Here is a 26,273-nt window from a genome sequence, read left to right on the forward strand (position 1 = left end):
AAAGAGCTTGTGCATGCTTAGCAGGCGAGGTCAGCGTCTCTGGACATCTGGCAGCTCCCAACAGGCTGCCAGACATTGGGAAATCTGAGACAAACACAAAAAAAAAGGCTCCAAATCTGCCTGTAAACAATGTTCAGGTGGGAAACCAGCATATACAGTAACTCTGCAGCCTGCTTTGCCTTAGCTGTAACTGGAATGTAATCAGTTCTGAGTTTTGGGGAGTTAAAATTGGGAACTTCATCCCTGAACACACTCCAAAGCCAAGTTCACTAAGCTATTTAGGTACAAAAATTCATTGAACAACTCAATCCCATTCATTTCACTGGACCTCTGTTCACAGGGAGCAGCTCCTACCCAAAACAGCTTGCAGATAAAGGACAGCAAAGTCAAGTAGTACAGACTGTTAAAAAACAACAGCAGACACTGTTTGCAGACTACCAACCCAATCTGTCCTCCAGGAAAAAAGCCTGTTTTTGGTAAGTACAGAAAGAGGTTTCATGGTCACCATAAGTATTAGGATTGAATAATGTTTGTCTATATTAATTTGAAGTACATAGCAGGGAATAAGGTAATTTTTCCATCCTTCTCACTATATATAAAATTTTATGTGAGCTTTTTGTGGATTTGATTGCAGGAACTTGGTATGTTTCCCAATTTGTTCTTCTCCCAGGGCAGTTTTTTCTGGATCAACTGCTAACAAGCCCTGGTAGAACATGGTACAAAACATTTGTTGCTTTAACATTTCAAACAACCTAGAGAGGTCACATTTCCTGGCCCATGTGCAGTGCCCTGGCTGCCTCAGAGGCCCTCTGCTACTATCTGCTGCAGCCAAGCAGGGAGGAGTGGGATGGACCCACAGCAGGGTGTTGGCTCACAGTGACACACATGCTAACCAAAATCCATGCTTTCTTGCTCCAGCACTCTCCTGGTGACACCTTTCAGTTTGTTTAGGGCAAGGACATGTTGGCTAAGAATGTCCTCACCCACTCTCTAAATGGCAGCACACATAAATCACTGTTATTGAAAGTCTGTATTTCTTTATTGAAGAAGATGCTGCAAAGTGCTTGAAAATAACGTTGGCTGCTGTGAACTGTGGTGCCCAATCAATGAGAGACATGACAGTCAATTACCCCTCCACTTACTGATTATCCCCAGCAATCAGCCTGGATCAATACCTTCAATCTCAATTGATAGCAGATATCAAATCTGAACGTTTCAGTGCTTTGGAAGTACTGTTGGAGGGAGGGTGTGCAGTGGCCACCACGTTTATTTAATCATTCATTTCACTTCTACTGCTCCAGTCTCCAGTCAGCCAGGGGGCAGGCTCTCCAAATGGCTCTGCCCATCCTTTCCTCAGGAGTGCCTGGCCAGTGTCCATGAGGAGGGGAGCTGGACACAGCTCACTGTCCTGGGGCACCTTCAGTGCAGAGAGAGCCTGTGGCAGAGAACAGGGAAACAAAGTTCAGGCCAATGCAGCAGGACAAAGCAGGAAAATAAGGAGGGAAACTTGGAAGCTGAAGCAAGGAAGGTGTTTCCCAAGGTGCTGCTCTGTGGCAGGGCACCTGGAGAGGAGCTGTTGTCCCAGGTGGCATCTCATCCATTGCCACCCCTCGTGTCACACAGTCACCATTCAAGCAGTGACATTCTCTCAACATACTCTGGCAGAGCACTCACAGGAGGGATGGTGGAGAGGAGCAGGAGGTTGTACCTGTCTTTGTTACAGGAGACTTAGCAAAGCTTCCAAATATTTGAAGAAGAGCTGTGCCAGGAGCTCTTTCAGAGTTTCCTTCAAAGATGCCAGTTCGAACAGGCTTTTGTAATTGAGAAGGATCATTTGCATTTGTAATGGTTTAAACACAAAGCCATACACACCGGTGTGGGTGAGGCAGCAGGGACAGGGCTGATTGGGATGGAAATGGTCTGGAGCAAGGAAGAGCTTCCCTGCACTCCTGCTCTCCCATTCAAAAGCCTAGTGGGCTTTGATTTTGTGTCCCTCAGGCATCCCTGCGACCACGGACTGCATGACACCTCCCTGCCACTGGCACCTAAGGGAGCCTGGTCCTCTCACCATGTCAGACCTGTCCTTTTGGTGGCACTTCAACACTTGTCCTTTGCACAGCAGTATAAGCTCTTCCACGGGATGACCACAGCAGACAAAATTCCCATGCCAACTTCTGACCAGCTTCCAGGTACATGCAGACAGCTCAACTGTGAAATCAGAGGTCTCTTGACTGCACCAATTGCTCCCCACAGGTGAATTCCAACCCCATGATTTGTCACCAAGCTCCTACAGGCTTCAGTGCAGGGAACTGGCTTCTTAAAAACCCATTTAAAAATACTTGGGGAGGTAGTAAAAATAGGAGGAGTACCTGCTGCATCCTTCAAATCATGGAGGAAAAAACTGGGAAACTTGAACTCAAGAGCTCAGGATATAACCAGCAAAAAACATGCTCTCTTAAAAATGGTTTATTGTTGGGCTTGGCTGTTAATGTCGTTTCAATGTCCACATGGCAGAGGCAGGAAAGCAGCTGAAAGATAACGGAGATAATGCATTATCCTTCGGATGCCAGTATGGCCAGGAGCCAAGGCATTCCCCTTTCCTAATACAAAATCCTTGTCATAAGATTGAATATCCATTTGGGGGCAGAATTCCCCTACTTTACTCTGCACACTCCCCTCTGAAAGCGTTGTAATGCTTTACTTATTGGCATCTTATTTTGATGAATAGGCTGCAATTGGAGCAAAAATCTTCTGAATGGCTTTAGAAGACTCAGGCATGTGATCGTTGGCCCATTTGTACTAAGTACCATCACTCAAAATCTGTATTACTCACAGGATGCTTAAGCCAGCGTATTTTCCTAACAGGCACAGTCCTCTGAGGGTACAGCTAATCGTGCTGGGGACTTCTTTGAAGTAGCATAAAGGGTAATTATTCCCCAAAGTCTCATTTTAAAAAACACCCTTAAAAACTAAGTTTTGTGCCTTTGGAGAAAAGAAAGTCCCAGCCACAGTGCCCGAGGAGTGGCTGCCTGCTGGGCTCAGAGCAGCACGGGAATGAGACATGTCCTGTGCCTGCTCCTTGTCTGGACTGAAATACAGATTCTGAGGATAAAAATAGGGAGGAAAAAAGGGACATCAGAGAAATGTGGGTCAAGTACGAGAGGCTGCTTCTTTTTAAATGAAACGGGCAGGATAACACAGATCATGGTGCCTGGGAAAAGCAGACCTCAATCAGCAGTGGTAGTGGTGAAGTCTCTGAGCTCAGGTGGATTTCTGCAACCTGTTACAGCCCTGAAAGAGCTTCTCTGCTGACAAGCTGGCCCCAATACCAGACTACTCCTTACCAAAGCTCTTTTCCTCTCGGCAGCACAGGAAAATGCAGGTCCCCCGTGTGGTTTAACACATGGGCAATGAAAAAATCCCAATGCTGGTCCCAGTTACCAATCCCTCCTCGTGCTGTGGGGCAGGAAACAAGAAACCACCCCAGCCCACTCTCCTGATGGGCTTTACTCTTTTCTTCAGAATTGCTTCTGACCTAGTCAGCACCACAGGGAAGCCATGGAGATGCAGCCCACTCTCACTTTCTGAGTGCAGAAATGCATTTGATGAGCGTTCACTTTCCAAGAGCCAGACCTGCAAAAGGGCTTGTCTGAGCACCAAAAGAGCTCATTCCTAGGTGAGGAGAACAGAGGGAAAGGCAGATATTCCATTTAGCTCAAGAGAGGGGAGAAACTATTCACAGCATATAGAGGCTCCCTCTATTTTATAGCATTTCTAATTAAAATTGATTAGAAATTGTAGAATGCTCCATCCCATGCTTTCTGCCCAGATTTGAGCAAAATGGTTGGCAAAACATTTTTTCAAGAGTGTTTAATTTATGGTGTCAGAGATGTCACCTGACACCACCAATGTTGCTTTGTAAGGAGCATGCTGCTTTGCCCCACTATGCACATAAAGTGCTTTTCCTATGTCCTACCAGGAGTTCAGAGCCCCAGGAAGAGATCTCATCCCTAAGGAGAAACACCAGGGCAGCACAGCCAGCCCCACTCCAGCTGCAAACCTGCCCAGCTGTGACAACTTCTCCCTGTTCATTCAGCTTGTTTTAAACTTTTTCTATGCTCAAAGAAAGGGAGAAACACACAAGTCCAGAAAAAAAAAGTAATACCATGACTATTTTTAGCATGCAGTTGTGTTCAGAAGCCTCCCAGAAATCAAAGACTTTCTGAATTTGCCAACAACAGTTAAAGAAAATCTATTTCCTTACTGCTGCTCATTATTTAACCACCCTCCCCTCTTATTTGCACTGTTTATACATGAATTCCTACAGCATTATGTTCTTTGTATAAGCAGGAAAAGTCCAGTCCAGACACAGCTCCATGACAGCTTCTCCTGACTAATAGCAGAATTATCCTTACATAAGTCCCTTCTCTTCCTTGGCATTTTTTCTCCCTTCAGGAAGGTACTTCCCCACACACCCCGGCAGGATGGAGCAGCTCAGTTCCATGCCTGATGTCGCAGTGCCATCTCATGGCAGCTCCAGTGCCAGCCTTTCACTTCATTTCAGCTTTTTGCAGGTGTTCTCTTGTTGAGCTGTTGAGACTTTAAATTTATAAAGTCGCAAAAATTAAAATAAAATTAAAAAAACAAACAACCTGAAAAGATTAAATGAGAGTTGTTGGTAATTACTTAAAAGCTTTAGAAACTTAAGAGCCTTCCAAGGAAGCTCAAGGATGGAGAACAATCAGCAGAGATAACTTCTAAGAAGCAGAAAGGATGGAAGGATGGAGATGAGGGCAACCCTGATTGCTTCTGAAAACATGGAGAGGGACCACCCTGTGCTCCCGTGGTCAGGTGTCCTGCTGGGACAAACTCCAGGAAAGTCACCAGCTGACCCTCACTGCACAGTCACAGCAAGAATGTGAGACACAAAGGCAGAAGAGCGGCACTGCTGCTGCTGCGGGGTGTAAATGTAAGGAGAGACTAACAAACTGGAAATACTGAACACAAAACCCCAGAAAAGTCTCCCCAAAATGATTACAAAGTGAAAAAAAAAAAGGCATCAAGCTTTCTGTGCAGACTGTGCCTGTGCCACAATGCAGGATCAGCTAACCTGGCAGGCCACCCTGTCCTTTCACTGGAAAATATTATTTTGAAAGGTTGCTAAGAGCCAGCAATGCTAATGCATTTGGGTCAGGATTTTCCTACTCCAAACCCCCTATTTCATGACCAAAGACATGCAGGAAAAATCCCTTCTACCTTTGATGGGATTTACAGTGTGATCCACCCCATGGCTGTGACAGCTCCAGCTGGAGGCAGGGGTGCCAGGATGGGTGCTTCCCTGGTGGGAGGCCATGGAATATGATTACCCAGGGAGGGCACACCATGGCACAGGATTACATGCACCATCCATCACTTGCTGACTGGGTTGTTTTCTCTTTGCACACTTGTATGGAAATGTAACTACAAAACATTCCTCTGAGCTCCTCACTGATGTGCAAATATAGCTTTAAATGACTTCTCTAGGAAAGAATCCTCACTATTTTATACAAATTGTCTTGCATGTTTATTACACAGAATCATGATCCAAAAAGAAGGGGATCCATCCCATGCCTGTTCATAACTCTGTACACATTATGAGCTGAACATACTCCAGGCCCCCTCATATGATGAATGATACCTACTTCACTTCCAGCCTGCTCCATGTGCTTATTTATTTATGGAGTCTCAGTGCTGATGGATATGCTCCCAGTTCCTCCACGAGACAGAGCACATCACAGGCACTGGGCTTGCAAGGGGCATTTTGGAGAGGGAGCAGTAAAAGCTGGAGCTCTGCTCCTGGCCTCACCACTGTGCAGAACACCCCAGGACTGTTCCAGAATTCCTGCACTCCCCACGGACACTGTTCCCAACAGCTGGAAGTTTCTCCACCACGTTTTAAGCCCTTTTTCCTGCCCCTCGACTAGAGCAGAGCAGGCTGGACTCAGGAGCCACGCAGGTGCATGGACACCCACCCACCCACTGCAGGAATGCTGTGCCTGGGAGGTACCCACGGGATGTCTCCTGCTGTATTTAGCTTGGCTGGCTCGGCCAGCCCATTGCACTGTCTGCACAGCCTCGGGGAGAGGGGAAGGAAACAATGTGCTGCCCAGCCAAGCAAAACACCGGGAGGTCAAAAGCTGCTGCACGGCTTCATGGAGATGACACACGGACCCGAGGCAGCTCCACTGTCTCCTGGCACGGGAGCATCCTGCACTAACACCACAGCTCCCAACCCTGCCTCCTGCACACACCACCTCCCTGCCACGGAGGAGATTTTGTGACTTGGGTGGGAGGAAGGTGCTGGGGTGGGTAGTCTCCGTGCATTACACAGCCTCCATTCCCCTGTGCTGTGGTACACATGGCTTCAGAAATGATCCAGTGTTCATTACCTTGTCAAATTAAGAAACTGAGAGCTGTCAAAGTGTAGCAAAGATTGGAGGTGGCTTTTATAGCAAACTGTGGAATCTCCCACTGTTTTTCAAATCTAATTTCCTCATCCTCATTGTCCTAAGAGAATCATTACAAGGCAGGGAGAAGTAGAGAGATGAGGACAGGAACAATTTCCAAGTGAAGGCACCTCCCCCTTCTGTGTGTGTGCAGATGAGAGGGTTTATATAAGCTGTGTGGGATCAATAATTTTCCTCTGTCAGGTTTATGTTTTAAGACAACTCTTAGATTTCATTCCCTCTGGTTAATCTGCCATAGAAAGAATATAAAAATAAAAATATTCTTTTGTCTGGCGGCAAACACTCCTGTCTTCCACCGCCGACTTTCAAAAAGGGAGTGCCAGAGACAGCAACATGTGGCACATCTCAAGCCCCTTCAGCTGAGATAAGGCCCTAGAGGAACCAGCTGCTGTGACAGCAGAGGGTGAACAAGCTGTCCAACAACAGCAGCAAACCCAAATAAATTGAGTCAACACTGTCTCTGCTGGGGAAGGAAAGGTTAAACCATGCCAGCAACTGGTTGGGGACAGGCTTTTGAGGCAAAGCTGCCGTTCCTTGCATGCTAATTGTTATGTTTTCCAAAGATTTCATCAACTAAGTTGTGTTCAACAAACTGCTATTTAATTACTAGAGTAAAATCCTGTTAATTAGCCAGCCCCAGAAGACATCCCTTCATCTCTGTTAAGTGAAATTCCCAGCTAATCCCTCCAGCAGCCATTGTGTTGCAGCCTGGAGAGCCCCAGAGAACAATTAGTGATGGCCACAAAGGTGGGGGGACCATGAGAGCTTGGCCCCCACCTCCTGCCAGTGGCTGTCTCCAGCCCTGGGAAGGTGCAGAGCAGCACAAGTGTAACACTCAGGAGTAAAACATGGGTGAACACTCAGTGTTAATTCCTCTTACCAATCCACAGCTCTCCTTCCTGGCTCCAGTTGCCCACAGCCCAGCCAGCATCTCCTCTTCCCTGTGCTCTGAGCATTTTTACAAGGTGCTACAAACACTCCTAAACACAACTAGAACTCTCCTCTTAGCTCTCATCTCACCTGGCTTTCCCAGGTGTATCAAGGATATGAAATTTCCACAAAATTCACAAAATAGCCTGGACAAAAGTGACAAGTGCTCCAGTTACAGAAACAGCTTCAGCCTTTCTGGAGAGTGCCCCAGGGCACCGTTCCAGCGTGGGAGGGATCAGCCAGGGCTTGTTCCCACCCCAAGAGAGAAGCAGGTTTCTTTCATTCCACTAATCTGGAGTTTCTTTTCAGTCTGTCACCATGGAAGTTAAATGTTTTAATTTTACATTGAAATGCCAGCTGAAATTAATTTTGATAGGAAGTTGTAGGCACTTCTCTGATATCCATTTAAACAATTTAGAAGATTTTGAAGTACTAGGGGGCTCATTTAATCAAGTTCAATAAAGCAAATCTCCAGGTGAAAATAATGAATATTTAAAAGAGTATAAAAATTAACTGTTCAACATCATTTGGTATAAATACATCCCTACAGATGTAGGGAAGAAAGGATGGTTCAAAAATTCTACTAAGTCTTAAAATCAATGGTTGCAAAATTCCAATATGTAATTTGTAATGTTCCTGTGAATCTGCACTGCCCAGTTTGATCCAAGCTCAATCCTGGATTGTGGCATAAGAGACACTGAATTTTAGTTGAGAAGATATCCATCAACTCTTATACTAAGTAATACTTAAAAACTACTGTTAGTATTAAGGCATATGGAAAAAAATAAAATCCCTGATTTTATAAGACTAGGAACTTAGAAGAATTAAAAATGTACAACAATTTGAAATATGGACCTTGATAATCAACTTGTAACCCTGCCCTACAGCTAAAATGGTGTCTCCAAGTCTTTACCCAATGTTGAAGCAGAGGTCTTTAATATTAAAGAGGCATACTAGACAACAATATTTGCCTGAAGTTGGATGAATAAAATAATACCTTAAACTGGAAAGTTCCAGTGACATCACTAGGTCAGCCCCTTCTGCCAGCAGCTCCAACTCTACTGGAATCAACATCCATCCTGAAAACAAACCTGGGGAAGAAATGAGGCTGTGGCTTCTTTCCAAAAGTGAAAGGAAGCAGAGGGAGAGGTGCATGATTAATTCTCCATTAGTATTCCACTTACATTTCCTCCAAAGACAGGGAAATATATCAAGTGAGAAATCTTGCTCATCAAGCAGTTGAAAACATTTCTCCTCACTGTGTTCTAACCCTCACTTCTCTGAAGTCACTTTCCACTCCATCACACAGGCCTGGAGGCTGTCCAGGTACATCCCTGCAAGTATCCACTGCACTTCATACTTCTTCACTGAAAAAAAAAAATTAATCTAAGAACAAAACAGGCAGCTTTTAAGACAGTAAGTTTTAATGTAAAATACACAGGTTTGAAAAAGCAGGACCAGTAACAATTCATTCCAGAAAGCAATTACAGAAGCAAGGCACTTGGATTTTAGAAAATGTGTTTAATTAATAATGCTCATTAACTACACAGGTTTAATGCACAAATACAAGTTAAAGTTGTAAGTACAAGATAAAGTTGTAAAAAAAAAAATCTCAAATGTGTGATACTTATTTTTAAATTTATTTTATTTTTATGGCTGCCTCTTAATATCCTAAAGACATGAAAAACAGTGCAACTTGAAGAGCTGCCAGACAAAAACCTCTAAAGGATGAAGGAGTGCTCAGCAGAGGGTATGTTCACCTTTACCTTGCAGCTTCTTGTGAAAGGAACCACATCAATCTTTGGTAGTATATTAAAACACCTCAAATAGTTAATACAGACAAATAATTAAAGGTTAACACTGTTGATATTTCTATTCAAGCTGCAGCACCAATTTCTTTCCTGTGCTTTTTATTTATTTTTTAAAGGACACTTAGGAAGTTTTGAGGGCTTGAAACTACAGACAATGGGATCACTTCCTTTGCACTGAAGTCAGCAGCAATTCTGACACTGACATGGTGGGTGCAGACATGGGCCTGATGTACATAAGGAGGTGGGAGGGATGGATCCAGTTTGTGCAATTCATTAGAAATTACTCATGACATTTTTTTCATGGATGTACAGAAAGGTACCATAAGAGAGCACACAATATAAAACCATAAATACCCTTTCACTGTTAAATAAGAGTTGTTGAGTTTGCAGGGCTTCCTACTGAGAAATTTCTGATTCTAACCTGAACAGGGGCTGCTCTTCTGAAATCAATACAATTAAAAGACATTAACATCATCCTATACAGGGTTAGTTCCAATATAAATGTGCTCTCTTTAACTGCTCATTTAAGGTACTCTTTTCTATTTACATTTACAGTATGTGCTGTTGTCAGTGCAAGACCAGATTACTGAACATTAGAATAAATGCAGTGCAATTTCTTTCTCTCTTGGGACAAAACCAGTGAGTAAATCTTAACATGATAGGAATGTTTCAAAGTGAAAATTGAAAACACATTTCCTGAAGCCAGAATTCCTCTATGTACAGTGTATCTTGGAAAAGCAGCATAGCATCTCTGCATGTTTGCTTTTCACTAAGTACAGCACAGAACAAAAAGCCAACTATCTTAAAGAAATGGGAACAAATGTAATCAAGTTGAACAAACAAGTGGCCAAAATATTTTTTTAAAGAAACAGCTAAAAACTAAAAATACCAACTCAACATGAAGGAATGAACCAGGTATTTAGTGGTCAAGGCAACTGTTTGGGGGTTTTTTTCATTTTCAGTAGCAATAGGCCCATTTGAAATGTCAGAAACTCAAAAGGGTCAAACCCATGTAGCACTTCTGCAGGTCTTCCACCATCCTCCTCCTGTCCAGACCATCAAAATCATCAAATAACAAGTGATCTTGGCATATGATGCACTCAATGCCTTCCACATCAGCCTTCAAAAGCACGATGCTCTCTGTGGGCTAGGGAAGAGAAAAGGGGAAAAAAAAGGAATAGAAGGCTATGTAAACTCTGTCAAGGAGTTGAAAAGATTTAAAAAAGAGAAGATAAAATTGCATAAATCAGTCAAGGGAGAACACAATGTGCCAACATGGATCTTACAGAATACACTGTTTGATAATACATTTGCAGGAAGCCTAAAATATAAGATCCTTTAAAATCCTGACTGCAAATGGTTCCTATAAATTAATACTTAAATTGGACAGTATGTAGCCTTGAGAGTTATTAAGAGATTTGTTGAATTTGTGAATCAGGCAAATTAAACATGAAACAAAACAGATTGTACAATGAAATTAAAAATATCTTTTGAATGATAGCTAACTTCTACATTGAAGGGACATGATTTTAATGCAATGACAGATGCTACATTCCTAAGTGATTAATGATGAATCAGGCAGGACATTCCCATAGAAATACCCTACCAGCATCTTGTTTTTCTAATGAAGGTAGAAATGAACAGTACAAACTACTTACATTTATAAAAGACTGCTTTAAAAGATGTGTGGGGGAGAAGTTGATGAATCTTTTCTAAAACGTTTGCTTCACTTGCTGAAGAGGAATTCATGTTCCAGACTTGCACAACGTCTTCACGGTCACGAACACTGACACTAACCCCTATTACTTCATCATCTGCACAGAAGGGGAAGAACCATTAAGGAATACTTTAAAAGTGAGACACATCTCATTTGCTACTTGTGTATTATGAAACAGTGCCCAAAAGCTGGAAAAAAAAAAATAAAGATGTGAAAAAAAGAGCAATCTCCAGTGAGGAAAATAGCAATGTTCAAACCAGACAAAGTAGTTACCAGTAAGAAACTGTTTTTAGAAGTTTTTGGAAATATTACCTCATGTGTTTTTATGAAGTGCCACAGGATTATTCATCTTTGCTATTAGCACTCTTAGACTTGATTAGAAGGGAATCACAAGATCCCTCCAGTAAGGTCAGCAATATGAACTACTAAAGACAATTTACCTAAAGTGATGTCGACAAGCAGAAATGGGAGGATGAAACAACTAAAACCCCAGGAATAGTCCCTAGTGGAGATCAGACACCAGCTTTTCCAGACTTTACCCTCTTTTTCCTTTACATTTTGTCAAGGCAGCAACAGGAAAAAAAAAAAAAGAAAAGAAAAGAAAATTAATGAAATTAATAAAGCCCAAATCAGGCTGCTGCTGCTGCCAGTGCTGGTAACTCAGTGTTACATTGAAGAAACCCTGTTTGGTGTGAAGTTCTCAGGATGCAGCTCAAAGGCCATTCCACAGCTGGGAGCAGTGGTTGATCCAGCTGTGAACTCCATGGTTTAGCTGCTCTGTGCATCCCAATGAAAAGGTTACTAACAATACAGAAAGGTGGTGTAAGAAGCACATAGCCAAGGGCAAGAACTACCTCTGTAGGCAGCAGAATTAATATATTTGCTTAAAGTGACCCCAAGACAACCCTATCAGTGTATAAAGGGTGTGAGAAACCATTTGAATGGTTGTTTCTGAACTGCTCTGTAAACCTGAGAAATGCCATTCTTTTTCATGAACTGATAGCCAGTGAAAGACAATTCCTAACAGGATATTGACTGTCACTGTAACAACCACCTTTATCAGATATTCATGCTTAGAAGAGAAGCAAATATGGTGAAAAGAAATGATGGAGAAATGTCTCAGTCATTACCTGCTGCACAATAATCTGTAAACTGCTCTCCAATAGTTGCTAGCAGTAGCTCTTTCCAAACTGCAGCCTAAGGAGGCAGAAAAATGTTACATTGACATTATTGTTTCTTAAATTAAAAGTTAGGTTTGCTAGCTCAGTTTTGGGTGTCTTCTCTTTCTGAGGTCGTCTAGACAAAAAGTGCATGTTGTGTTATATAATTAATTGTTGAGTCTATACAAGATAGTTCATGTTAGCCAAGGAGATGCTGTGCCCACATGTGATGAAGAATGAAGCCAAAAAAATGAGAAACAGGCATAAAGGTGTTATTTATGCTATTTACAAGGCACTGAAAGCTGACTGAAGTTCACCTTCAAGCAAACCTTTCAGAAGTGACTGAGGCAATGTGCTGCATAGTTTGAGAGATCAAGAGTACCTTCGTGTCAAAAAGGGGCTGTCATTCAGCCTCTGAAAAACAAGGCCTCTGGGGTCTCTAAATTCACTGCCCAGTAATTCAGGCTCTCCAAACCACTTGTCACTTCTGACAATCTTCACACCTTGGATTATAGGAGGAAAAAGACAATTTCAATTTCAGTCTTTTGTGACCACTTGGGACTTCGGGGGGAGGAAAGCTGCAACTCACAAGAAAAAAGCCCACAGGCAAAAATCAATTAACTTTCAGCTGAAATTTTGAGTACCATCTTTCAGCATTTAATGCCTTCTGCGAGGCTGTCACATTTTTCTGACACTTCACTTTTTCTGTTTAAAGGCCTGATCCAGAGCACACTTATACACATAAACACCATGTGTGAAGAGGTCAAATCTCCTTTCTGTGCCAGTTCACAGAAGTTACTCACATGCATTTGATTAGAGAGGCAAAGAGAAACACAATTATTTCATTAGAGCTCAAGGATATGCCTGAATAGACTTCATCTTCCACACTTTTAAATGAAAAAAATAATATAATTTAGCATAGATTATGAGGAAAAGGTATTTCTATTTTTCTTTGTATGCCTATAAAGAAACAGTCTCAAGAACAATGGTGGTTATAAATTACCATGTTTCCAAATTGAAACACTGTAGCTTTCATTTGTTTTATAATACATTGCCAAATGTTATCTAAAGCAAGACATATGGAATTATTGGGAAAGAAACTTCTGCTCATTGTCTTTAAAAGGTTATAGAAGTTAAAGTAGTGTTTGATTGTTGTGTTGGGTGATGTAATAAGTAAAAACCTTTACAACATCTTTATCAAACAGAGTTTAAAGAAACTCCCTTACTAAACAAGGTCTGAGTACAGAATCAATGTAACATACCGTACTTTCCTTAAGGACCTTCATTTTCCATATACCTCCTTTGGCATTGCTTTCTTCTTCCCTGTTATGGGAAAGACATCAGTGAATATAAATATTCAAATCCACATCTAGATAACTCTCTGTTTGTGGTTTAATTTCCCCAGAAAAAAAAACCCCTCTGAAATGCAATTACTAACTCCAGGGAGCATGACTCTGACTTCTGACATCAGAGATAATTCTTTCATTGTTCATATGAAGTGTATCTCTCAACACCTAATCCTTTTCCTAAGTTTTGTGTATTGGAAAACACTTGTATTTTCCCTGACTACAGATCATCTTTGAAGTGGCTGCACACTGTATGGGAACAAGCCACAAAACAATTTTCCATTTTACTATGGTAACCTTTAATTTTGGAAAACCTCTGGCATATTTTCACAGAAGCAGATTTTACTCTTCCGTTTACTCAATTTAATAAAAGAACATGAGCACACTTCATTTCTGTTTTGTGACAGCCAGAAATTAATTGCCCTTATTAAAAAAAGACTGGAGCTGCCTGAGGTCAGGGCAGACATAACTATTAAACTGCCTTGAAATGACAAAGGCACAATGCACTAACCTGTGAGCTTCTCAAGTTTATTCTGTCACAATTCTTTTTCTAAGACTTTAAATTAGGGCTTCTAGTTTCCTGTGAAAACTCTGTAAAGGCCAAATTAAAGGTACAACCTAAAAATTCATCTTTGGAATATCTAAATTGTGTGACACCTATAGAGATTCCTCAGAATCAATGGTCTCCCACCAATCCTGACAGATGCTGGGGAAAAGAGGGGGAAACAGTGGGAGGACATCTTCAAAAATCTGCATCCTCAATTCTTACTTCAGGATTTCTCTTTCATTCTAAAAGAAGAAAAAAAAAAAACAAAAAAAAACCACAAACAAACTGAAATTGGCCAGTATACTATAATGGTAATCTGAGAAAAGTTTCTTGGCAGTAATTATTGAAAAGCTACCAAATTACTGATAATGACATCAATCTCTTGCAATCCCTATCCTAAAATGCACATCTACTTTGATAGCCTTAAATAAGTGTTTGATTTTCAGAAATGATCTTTGCATTTTACACCTCTAATAGTCACTTAACAAATGAAAACTAAAAATAGGGAAAACAAACCCCAAAAACCCAAACCCCTAAATTCTCTCATTCATCCTTACAAAGATATGAAGATCTGCACACAGTGGTTCAGTTGATTTATACAGACACCAATGGTTTTTCATGCCCACTTTAGCTATCCTGACCAGTCACAGTATTTTCACAAAAGTAACACAGACCTCCAGATGCACTTCACTTCAGAAAATTTACATTTCCAGTAGACTAGGAAAGAAGTCTCCTGTAGTCAAAGTTAGACATCTATGATCAAATTAAAGCACCCTAATGCAATCACAATCTACAGAAATTATGCCAAAAATTTCAAAACTCTTCAGAAAGTGCTGAGGTTCTCTGAGATGCACAGAACTGCAACAGGAAGAAGGGATGCAAAGTTTGATTTCTGAAAGGAAAACATCAATTATTTATACTTTATTCCATTATTATCCTACAACCAAGTATGAATTTGCTGCAATGAATCACCTCCTAATGCCTTAAATTCCTTTTAATCCAATGTGCATTGGCATGTACAGGCATATAAAGCTTAAACTTCACCTGTCCTTTTGCACAGGTGACAAGGAGGGAAGGACCATCAGTTGTTTGCATCATTATTTCACCAGCTTCAGTGAAAAGAAACAAATGTTTCAAGCTAAAAAAAAAATTAAATAGAAGTAACTTATTCCTAAATTGAGATTCAGAGCCGTTTTGTAATTTCTTAGCTTCTATTTCATAATCTATTTTTGTACATTTTCATCCAGAGGTGGACAATGAAATTACAGTCTGTGTTTTTAATAAAGACTCTTTGGTACAAGTCACTTCTAAATTGAACAAGAACCTCAGGGTATTTCTTTCATTGGCCTCTTGAGCTCAGGTATTTGCAGCCAACAGAAACAAGACCCTCCTGTCCCACACCTTTCACTCCTGCAAGTTATTCCACTGGCCATTCCCAGAAATGTCTGATGACAACACACGTACCAAAGCGGGCGCCTTCCTCCCCGCATTAAATGGTAGAGGCAAGTTTGTCACAGGAGGAATGTTGTTGTAGACACTCCAGAAATCCTTGAAAAGGAAAAATATTATTTGCATTACCACAAGAGAGTGTTTCATGCAGATTTATTTCCTTGCTAATTTTCTCTGAACCAATTACACATCCTTCTCCTGGAGAACAGGCACTTTCTATGTCATAATAAAATGCTCTGAAAAGAATATCTTACAGAATAATTTCTACTTTTTTTTTTTCTTTTAGATGCCAATCCTGCATGCATGAAGGTGGAAAAAAGAGAAGCAGTCCAAATGTGGATTATCCTTTTGAATACAGAGGGAAAAAATAATCAAAACCAGAGTTACACTGAGTATGTCAGAACAACCCACAACATAAAACTTCCTTAGCATATTAAAAAGATATATTTATATTCTACCTTGCATCATTACGATTATCCTGAGTTACAAAAACACCACAAACAATAATTCTGGTGAACTAAGTGTCTAACCAGCAACCCAACTAGTTTGTCTGAGTGAAAGGTTTCAACCAGATGCAAAGAACCTGAGATGTACATGTTAATACAGGAGTGGGGGAGAAATTCAAAGATTCAAATTACCAGAAACCATTGGATTACTTCCCAGTATTTCTGCTGGTAAAAGCAGAACCTGTCAGGTTCCCAAAGGCTCCCAAAAGCAGTGGTGAGCAACAGGGAGGGATGATTGAAGAGCCCCCAGTCTCTCTGTATCCAACAGTTGGGAATAGAAAGGATTTTTAAAAACTTAAGTTGCATCAACATGATGCAATATTAATCATTAGCACAACTCATTAAGTATTATCTAGACATAATATTTAAGTATTATCTAATACATTAAGTAATATCTAATACTTAATCACTTGCACAACTTTAGAAACCAGGACTGCAACATTACATGATAAAATTTTGTGGCCCTTGGCAACTCTGCCTAACAGTCATTACCTTTACCCAGCCACAAGAAGAAATCAAAGACTACTAAAAATAGAAAATCCACTGGTAGATGGCTGTGGAAACATTTGAGAGCTCTTTTTGTCCTGAACTAGGGACATAGTTTGGAAGGTTTTGTATTTGGAAATCTCATGCAATGTACGAAGTTGTACAGATCTTCATAAGAAAGCTTTATTTAAAACTTCAGTAGATTGCTACAGGTGTGTTTCTCAAAGAGAAGGGTCTGGCATTACCCTAAAATTTCAGAGATTTAGTGAACTAGTCAGCTTAGCATTAAGGTGAAACAAATCCCAATTTGCTACACACTTCATGCTGTGGTATTAAAACAGAAATACAATTTTACTTGCAAGATACCCACTACTAGGCAATGGCAGATGACACAGACATGCAGAATTACTCACTGCTGCAAGTGTTACATGGTTTAAGAGTCTTTTAATTCAGTTTGCTAGAATCATTTTTTTAGATACATACTCAAGGAGAGAAACCCCACCAAAAATAAAACCCCATGCTGTAATTTATAGTCTTTGCACAATTAATTTCTGTATTAGAAAAAGCAGAAAAGGCTGGAAATATATTTAAAATACACCAGATAAAATAATTCTGTGTATTAGGGGAAACTCAGGAAGGTTTGGGAATCCAGCATGCCCAATCCAATACACCTCCTCCTTTTCCCATCCAGAAAGCCAAATGGAATTCAAACACTGACTCAGTAATACAAACACACAGCACAGTAACACTCACGTTTCACACCTCAGGTAAGCAAAGCCACAGGTGTGACTCATCCTTGAGGAAAAAACAAAACTTGAGCTGTGAAGTTACATTAATAACATGTGGCAGCTCCTGTAGCAGAGCCAGACGCCTTACCTGCACTGTTTGTACTGTATAAATCTTCTTCAAATTTAATGCACATTCTGCCGCTGTGGTACCAGGAAGTGACCTTGGAGACAAAGCATTGATTAATTAAAATATTTATTTTATCAAGGAGGGAGAGAAGGCAGATGGAGAGAAAATGTGAATCAGATGAGCGCGAAGTTGAAATGTTCACGTGTCAAAGGGGAAGTCCAGCTCCAAATTATCACCAATCATTTAAAGATATGAGTTAAAATTGTTTTATACTTGCAAATAAATTAATATTTGCATAAAACTAAACAGAAATATCAGGAGTTGTAACCAAGCTGCTGCTCTCAGAGCTACCCACACCATCAAAGCTCTGCTGTTCACAGGTGATGGGCGACCAGAAGGGGACCGCACGATCCTACCCCGCAATTATTTTCAATCGCATTTCATACACCCCAGGCCCCGTTTTCAGCGTTTTAAGGCACTCCCGGTGCTTCACAGTTTGAAAAGGAAAAAAAGGTTTGAAAAGGAAACTCATCCGCACACCTTGTGCGGGCTGCGCTCGCCAGGCCCTCAGCGCGGGCCGCTAGGTGGCGCAGGCGCACAGCCGGCGGGCATGGCGGGGGCACGGCGGGGCAGGGGCAGCGGGCACGGCGGGGCAGCGGGCATGGCGGGGGCACGGCGGGGCAGGGGCATGGCGGGGCAGGAGCAGCGGGCATGGCGGGGCAGGAGCAGCGGGCACGGCGGGGCAGGGGCATGGCGGGGCAGGGGCAGCGGGCATGGCGGGGCAGGAGCAGCGGGCACGGCGGGGCAGCGGGCACGGCGGGGCAGGAGCAGCGGGCACGGCGGGGCAGGGGCAGCGGGCACGGCGGGGCAGGGGCATGGCGGGGGCACGGCGGGGCAGGGGCATGGCGGGGGCATGGCGGGGCAGGGGCAGCGGGCACGGCGGGGCAGGAACAGCGGGCACGGCGGGGCAGGGGCAGCGGGCACGGCGGGGCAGGAGCAGCGGGCACGGCGGGGCAGGGGCAGCGGGCACAGCGCGGGCACGGCGGGGCAGCGGGCACGGCGGGGCAGGAACAGCGGGCACGGCGGGGCAGGGGCAGCGGGCACAGCGCGGGCACGGCGGGGCAGGGGACACGGCCGCACCGTCCCTCAGCGCCGCGCCGCCCTCACCGGCCGCCACACCCACCGTGAGCTCCTCGCTGCCTCTGAAGGGTGGGACAGGCACGGGCTGAGGAGAAGCACGAGTCCCACAGATGACCCAATGCAGCCGGGGAATCTCCATGGCGCCAGGCAGTTCAATGATGCCTTCAATCCACATCTACCAGCAGCACGGCGGTGAAGCCGAGATCCTTGGGCCGGTCTCACTGCCAGACACTTGGTGCACCAGGCGTGTTTCAGGTTCCGTAGCTCACCCTCAGACCGACCATCACCAGCTCCACCCAGAGCACCTCAGGGACCTTCAGGGAAGCCTAATAGTGGCTGTGGTCACTTGGTGAGTTCAGCCTGGAGGAGACCTCGTTGCAGTCTCGGAGTGCCTCATGAGGGGCACTGATCTCTGTGGTGACCCAAGGGAATGGTGGATATCAGGAAAAGGTTTTTCTCCCAGAGGGTGGTGGGCGCTGCCCAGGCTCTCCGGGGAATGGTCACAGTGGCTGCCAGAGCTCCAGGAGCGCTTGGACAATGTTCTCAAGCACAGGGTGTGACCCTTGGGGATGGTCCTGTGCAGGGCCAGGAGTTCAACTTGATCCTCCTAAATCCCTTCTGTGATTCTTTAGGCACACACAGCACCAGCTGCATCCCATCATCTGAAAGGTCTTTCCCAACCTAAATGGTTCTATTTATAATCTTCATTACCCTTCAGTGCATGAGACATGGAATGGTGCACCCACACCCCCAGACATCCCTGTGTTCCTGTCACTGCACTAACACCCACCTTACAATTCCCAGCACACAATCCCACAGGCACAATTTTGGGGGAATGAGGTCAAAATTGCTAAGGCACATTCAATTTCTTAGAACTAGAAACATTTTTCTTTCCCTTCAGAAGCTGAAGTAGGATTTCTAAAGAAAAATGAAGATCAAAGACAAAAGCAACCTCCCATTGTGTCTCAGAAGAGGAAACAAAAATGTGTAAAATTGCTAAATCTGGAAACAGAAGCAAGAGAGCAGGTTTAAGGAAACAGAAGAAAACGCAGCTGTTGCTCGGGTACCAGCTGAAGAAAGGATAAAAGCAAACCAGATCTCAGCATCCCTCCCTGATACATCTGATCAGCATGAAATATGTCCAGGGAAACTCTGAAGTTACTCTCAATTGTTACAGATATAATTGAAGCTCTGGGCAAACCCTAGATATTCATGTAAAGGAAGAAATTTAATATGCAAAACTACTGAAACAGCATCACAGCTTCAAAAGTCTAATAATAGCTCTAAGGTTTTTTCAAGGCTCCTATTAAAATAAGCTGCTTTAAAAATACATACAAAACCAGCAGAAAAATACCACCCAACTTTTTCAGTATAAAACAGGCAAACTAACATCTGCTTTACTATTTGCCTGTTAATTACCAGAACTAAGAGCATATCACAACGGTGAAGTGGCAGGAAACAGACAAAAAATCAACAAGAAATCACCATGGCACAGCTTGTAGTCCAGTGGCTCATGAACTCTGAGAACCCTCATGAAAAAACTGATAACTTAAAACCAGCAACAAAAACATCTGTCATCAATGTGATAAAAGGAATTATGATAGTAAGGTTTGGAGGTCTGGGGTTCTTTCATGTGTGTGTTTTGGCATTTTTTATGTACACTTTCCACTTAGCCTTAAAGAGCAAAAAGAGAAATTCACAGTATTTTACAGCAACAGTGCCAGTCAGATTGCTTTTGAAAGCACAAAAAAAGAGTAATACGTTCAAACAGACTTTAAAACTTATCAAAGGATTTAACTATTTGTCAGTAGAAAGTAGAGGATTCACAACCAGCTTTTCTTGCTTACAACACTAGCACCTCTCTACTAACACTTTGTTCCATGTGGAATGGAACACAAACGGGCAAAACCTGAGATAAATTTTGCCTCTTTTTGTCTCACCCCACTGCCCAAGAAATTACTTCTCTTCTGGATTATTTCTGCCACTGGTGGCTTAGCAATCACCAAGGCATCTGGCATTACATATGTTGTACAACAGATACAATCATCACTTGTTATCCTCGTGCTGATACTGCCACTGAGTTGCTTCAATAGTAAGGTCTACCCAAAAAAAAGATTAAAATGTATTCTCTAGCCATAGTCTTCAAAGGTTACCTAGATCATCATGGTAGCCATTTAGCAAATTTAATGCCATTTGAAAAAGCAGCTAAGACAGGTAGACAGAATATACCACTCCAAGGTTATAAATTCATTTTGATAGTTGCAAATAACATTTTCCAGAGAAACTATGATCAGCTGGCTGAAAGCACCAACCAACCAGCAAATTGCCTATTTTAAAAGTTATGGTGAGTGACCATCTATTCCCAGTAACCTGCATGGTAAGTGCTCCAGGCCCACCAGATTACAGTGTTATTTCAGCCTTTCACTCAGCTCTGGAAAGTGTCAGTCATTTATGGATATGAGCATGAACACCCAAATGTTTTTATCTGAAAAACAAACAATCAAACGAAACCGAAATCCTACTAAAAAAAAATCCGTAATTGAGAAAATTATGATGTATCAATTTAAAAGTTCAGGATCATTTGCATAAATTTGGTTTAATGCATGACTATAAGGCAGAGATAGTATTTTAATCAGACAGACAGAAGAAAAAAAAGCCTTGAATTTCCTGCAAAATTCCAGACTGCTGACAAATCTGAACCATAGTGTTTCTCAGCAGATCCACGCAGATGACCACTCAGGAGTTTTGTGCTTTGAAACCCATGAAATTGGTATTTATTTTTTTTTTAATTAAGTACACATTTTAAGTTAAGTTTAAATTAAGTTAGCAGAAATGACAGATGAGTTTCAAGTGAAAGAATCTGAGGAAATTTCTATTTCTGTAACATTTCAGCAAAACCTTGCACCATGAGATGGAAGTAGTGAGACAGTTGTGTACTTTACCAAAAAGCTCAGTACACGTGGCACTACAAAACAAGACCCTGCAAATATTGACCCTTGAAATGAAGCCAGGATTCTTCCCATTCAGATAATTTTACTGCCATCAACAATACAATTAATCCAATATGCCCTACTGACCTGTCAGTTATTGCCATGGTGAACAATTCATTTCCAAGAACTCAGCAGGCCCTGCCAATCCCCATGGGCACAGGAACAGGAAGGAGCTGGATCACAGCACCAGCCTGGCACTGGCAGATCCTCTGGGGTGGAAATAGTTGTTTGCCACCACTTCACCTACAGTTGTGCATCTGGGTTTTCCATGGAGGGTCTGCACAGAAAATATTTCAAGGGTTCTCTTGGTCTGCGTGTTTCATGCCTGTGATGCCACTGCATCTTCAGGACCTTTATAGGAGAAAATTTAGTGCAGCATCAGGACTAATTGAATTGCCTAAGCAGGCCAGACCCACTGTACAGCATCTCGTGGTGAATCACATGGGAATGTGGAAACAGAAATAATCTCCACAAAATGAATCCTAATGCCAGCTTTCTTTGCTACTCCTTCATTATTCCAGCACGAATACAGAACAAAGGATACAAAGATAAATTCCATTGTTTTATCCATGAATAAACCTCCAGGTGGTTGTGCTTATGTTAATTTCTGATGCTGAACTGTAGCTTTTCTGTTTTTCTGCAAAGAATTAAGTATAGAAGTTGTTTCATATGTGCTCACACTGGCCTTTGTTTCCCAGTGGGAATCTCATCACAGCTTCAGTGGAAGCTTTAAAAGCTGCCAAGCAGTTTTGAAAATCCCCCTAGAAGTGCTTAGCCACAACTGCTTTTGGTATAAATAAGCAAAATATTTACTTACAAAGCATAAAGTCAAAAACATGCTGTGGCAACTAAATAAATCTGGTAATCCATTTTGAATACAAAGACTGATTTCAAGCCATCAAAGCCTGTCAAAATGCACTTACGGGATTGAACATTCTTATGATATTAACCATCATTTTTCATTGTAAGCCACCTACTCATAAGCTGTAATAGATGAAATAGATGATCCTAGATAAATAAATTTTGCTATAGGGAAGAAGGGAAATTATTAAGTTTAGTTTCAAATGTCTAATGTGTTCAGTTAGGAAGATTAAAACATTATTAAAATAGTTCAGTTATCAGAATGTATCTACTCAGCTTTATATAGAACTCATCTATAACAGAGAGAAAAATCAGTGCACAAGAATAATACTTTATATAAGAATATTTTGTCTTTCCTGGACAAATAACACTGCTTACTTGACAATGTTTATACACACATAATTCCCCTCACAGAGATACTGAAGAGTAAACTATTCTTACAAGAGAATTCAGATCATCTAAAGGGCATTGTTCAAAGTCAGGCGAGAAAACAGGACAAGCAGGCCATGATCCTGCAAAGTGATGGGAGACTGGGAGGAGGCACAGCCAGGACAGCTGACCCCAGCTGACCCCAGGGATATTCCAGACCATCTGACATTGTGCTCAGTGTATAAAGGGGGGGAAGGAGGAGAGATGTTTGGAATGATGGTGTTTGTCTTCCCAAGTCACATGAGATGGAGCCCTGCTCTCCTGGAGGTGGCTGAACACCTGCCTGCCCATGGGAAGCAGTGAATTAATTCCTTGTTTTGCTTTCCTTATTAAACTGTCATTATCACAGCCCACGATTTCTCCAGCTTTTACCCTTCCATGTCTCTCCCCAATCCTGCTGGTGGGGGAGTGAGCAAGTGTCTGTGTGGTGCTTGGGTTTTGTCTGGGGTTAAAGCACACTGTGTGATACCCGTGCTAAGTGACAGTTGAGATTTGCAAAGTTCATTAAGTAGGATATTTGCATCATGTCCACATGTCAAAAAGTATAACTATCTTCACAGCTTTGTATTTACACAAATATCACACCCAGATCCACAGCCCCAAATCCCATTAGGGGATGGTTTCAAGTGCATAAGGTGGATTTATCCAGGACAGCCCAGTCTTTCATGGTCATGTCACTTTTTCTTTTGGGCAATTCTGGTGTTGAATGTGCTACACAATATAGTGACCAGATTGGTAATGTTCATATTTTGCTTGTTAAATTCAGTGACGCATATTGACACTTCATTGTAAAAAATAACATAAATATTGACACAATGTAGCAAAACCTAAGAATGCAACCTTTCCTTTCAGAGCCAAAAGCCACTACAAGAAGAACCAGAGTCTTCCTGAGATAAGCACAAGTGTAAAGGGCCACCAGCATGGTAAGTTTCCCAAGGTGGCACCAAAAGCCCCTGCAAGCCTTGCTGAAATTCCCCCTGCTCCCTAACATCACTGCAGGAAAAAATCCTACCAATGAGACGTGGGTATGAGCTTAGAAATCTGTAGAATGGACCAAATAAACAGCAGATCTAAACTCCTGATTTCCAAACTTCTAGTGCTTGACCTTGGAACATTTTAACAGTTAAAAAGGAAATCTTATTTGTCTTAACAGGAAAACACCTGCCAGCTTCTCTGCACTTTCTTTGGAACTGCTGATCTGCAAGCATTTCAAGATCACAGATAGGATCTCTTGTCAAACTGGTGAATAATATTCCCCCAAAGCTTTCGTCATGCTCATTTTCCTAAGGCATTTAGGGGTAAGATAGCAGAGAGCACAATCAGATGGCTGCTGTTTCAGACATGGATACCAAGAAAGGCTTAGCACTAACGGGAAATGCAGATGTCCTGTGACACGTGTGGGATGATGGCAATGAACCAGGAGCTGGCCACAGGATGCCAGCCTCCAGATGTTCAACCTGTGCCAAGGCATTCACAGAAACAAGTGCTGATGTAGGTAAAATAAAGCCATTTATTTCTAAAGCAGGAGATAGATCCAGTGCTGCTATTATAAAAGCAAGGCCATGAACCCCAAGGGTAGCACATCACTAGTTGCTACAGAAAGTACCACTTAGCTGATGGATATTTATTTTAACAGCGTGACTTAATGAAAAGATATGTTTTAGAGATCTTAAAATTGCATGTCATAGATCTCTCTCGCAGTAATTTAATAGAAAGAGATAACTATGTATCCATCTCAACATTTATTTATCCTTAAGCGTCACTTCTTCCTGCTTTTCTCTGCAAGTACAGGGTAAAATGTAGCAGTGGTCAAAAATCAATACCATCTCCTGAGGAACAGCTCTGCTCCACACTAGGTGCTACTGAAGTTCAGAAAGTGCCCACAGTTTTTTTCTACAGAAAGTCCAACTGATACAAGCCTAAGCCTCCATCAAATCTCTGTAGATGTACCAACAAATGTCCCAGCCACTTCTGTGGGGCTGTGCAGAGACATGAACTTCCACACACAGCAGTAAAGTAAGATCATGGTTCTGTCTCTTGTGTGCTTTTTAAATTATTTTTTTCTTGTTTGCTGTCATTCTTGTCCATGCCCTTATTCTATCCCTGTTAATGGTAAACAAAACACTGTTTTGTGTATATATGGTTCCACTCTTTTTTTCTTATATATACACTCTTGGGTTTCTAAGTTATGAAACATTTCTACAAATTAAATGCATTTACATGTGATCTGAAAAGTTAAAAAAAAATTCTATAGAATAACTAAATTTTAAGAGTCTAAAGTATTGTGGAAGTAAGACTTAAGAAAGAAAATTAAAGGACTGAGGAACTCAAAATGGATTTTTGCTGCTGACACTGATTGTAAAAATAGACATGCTTATCTCCACATGGCTTATGTAAACAAACAGACCTGGTTGGTGATTTGATTAAACACCAGTTCAAATGATGCTTTCTAAAAACAAAGAAGCTTAATACACCTTGGATCCCAAACCTGACCAGAACTGCGTCACAACTGCAAAGAGAGTAATCAGAAATAATTGATAGGTTTATTTATTAGATCTGATTTACTGGACCTGAGTTTTCAACAGTTCCTTGTTATTTCTCTATCATGAGTTTGAAAGTTACCAGAAAAATTACTGAAGAGGAGAATTTTACCAATAGCCTGGGGCAGTATGTTCAGCGGCAGAAAAGCTGATAAACTTGCCGTCTGGAGTAGGGAAGGAGGAGAAATACACCAAAAAATTGAGAAAAGGAAGCTGTAGATTAAATAACAAGATGCTAGAAAATACATGCTAAGATAACAACATCAAATGCTGGTAAGAAACTTTCCGTTTTGACTTTGGCACTTCTTCCCTGTGTCTCTCTGTGAGCTCCCTTGGCAGCCTCTTTCCACGGCATTAGAGGCACAAACTTCAAGCAAACGATATGTAATAAGTACCTGCAGGTAATTAATAAATTTTAGCTAATCCTTCAAAACATATCACTTCGGATTTTAAGAACTGATCGCTCGCGGGAGCCAAACCTGGTATTAAAGGGTTGCAGGATTCGGCACGTCACGGTCGGTGGGACCGGGTCCATCTGGGCCAGCGGGGATACACAAACCACAGCAGCAAAGCGCAACCTTTACCCTTCTATTCCCGGGGCTGGCGAGCGTCAGCTCTAAATTTGGAGCTCAAACCTGCACCGAAGGTGCCTGGACCGATGCGTGTCCGCTGGAGTACGGAACCCAAAGCATTTCCGAACCAGTTTCAGTGCGCAGAACCGCTCCCGACCCCGTCGATGGGGACCGGCACCGGGACGATCCCGCTCAGCAGCACATTTCCCATACGCAGCCCGGCATTAACTTCTCGGATCCAATCTTTGCAGGAGCGAACCGTCAATTCCAGAGAGGCGCATCCCTTGCTAGAGGGATCTGGGGTTTCCGCCCCCAGCCCCACTCACTTGTCCAGCCAGAAGGTCCATGGCGAGCGCAGCGGCAGCGCGGGCGCGCCCCGCTCGGGGGGGCTCAGCGCCATCGCCGCGGCGGGCGAGGGGAGGGGACAA

The 26,273-nt window shown here is 42.3% G+C and overlaps 1 protein-coding gene across 1 annotated transcript; it reads right to left on the bottom strand.

Moving 5' to 3' along the window:
* Window positions 1-461: 461 nt before the first annotated feature.
* On the bottom strand, window positions 462-26,273 carry EIF4E3 (eukaryotic translation initiation factor 4E family member 3). Its single transcript, XM_079316884.1, is given in 12 exon segments — window positions 462-1,435; window positions 2,370-2,528; window positions 3,536-3,672; window positions 8,434-8,527; window positions 8,621-10,394; window positions 10,906-11,061; window positions 12,095-12,161; window positions 13,387-13,447; window positions 15,482-15,517; window positions 15,519-15,565; window positions 17,335-17,407; window positions 26,172-26,273. Coding segments are annotated over 8 exon segments (546 nt in total). The 5' UTR covers window positions 26,246-26,273; the 3' UTR covers window positions 462-1,435; window positions 2,370-2,528; window positions 3,536-3,672; window positions 8,434-8,527; window positions 8,621-10,362.

Source organism: Erithacus rubecula (assembly GCF_903797595.1).
Source record: "Erithacus rubecula genome assembly, chromosome: 13".
NCBI lineage: Eukaryota > Metazoa > Chordata > Aves > Passeriformes > Muscicapidae > Erithacus > Erithacus rubecula.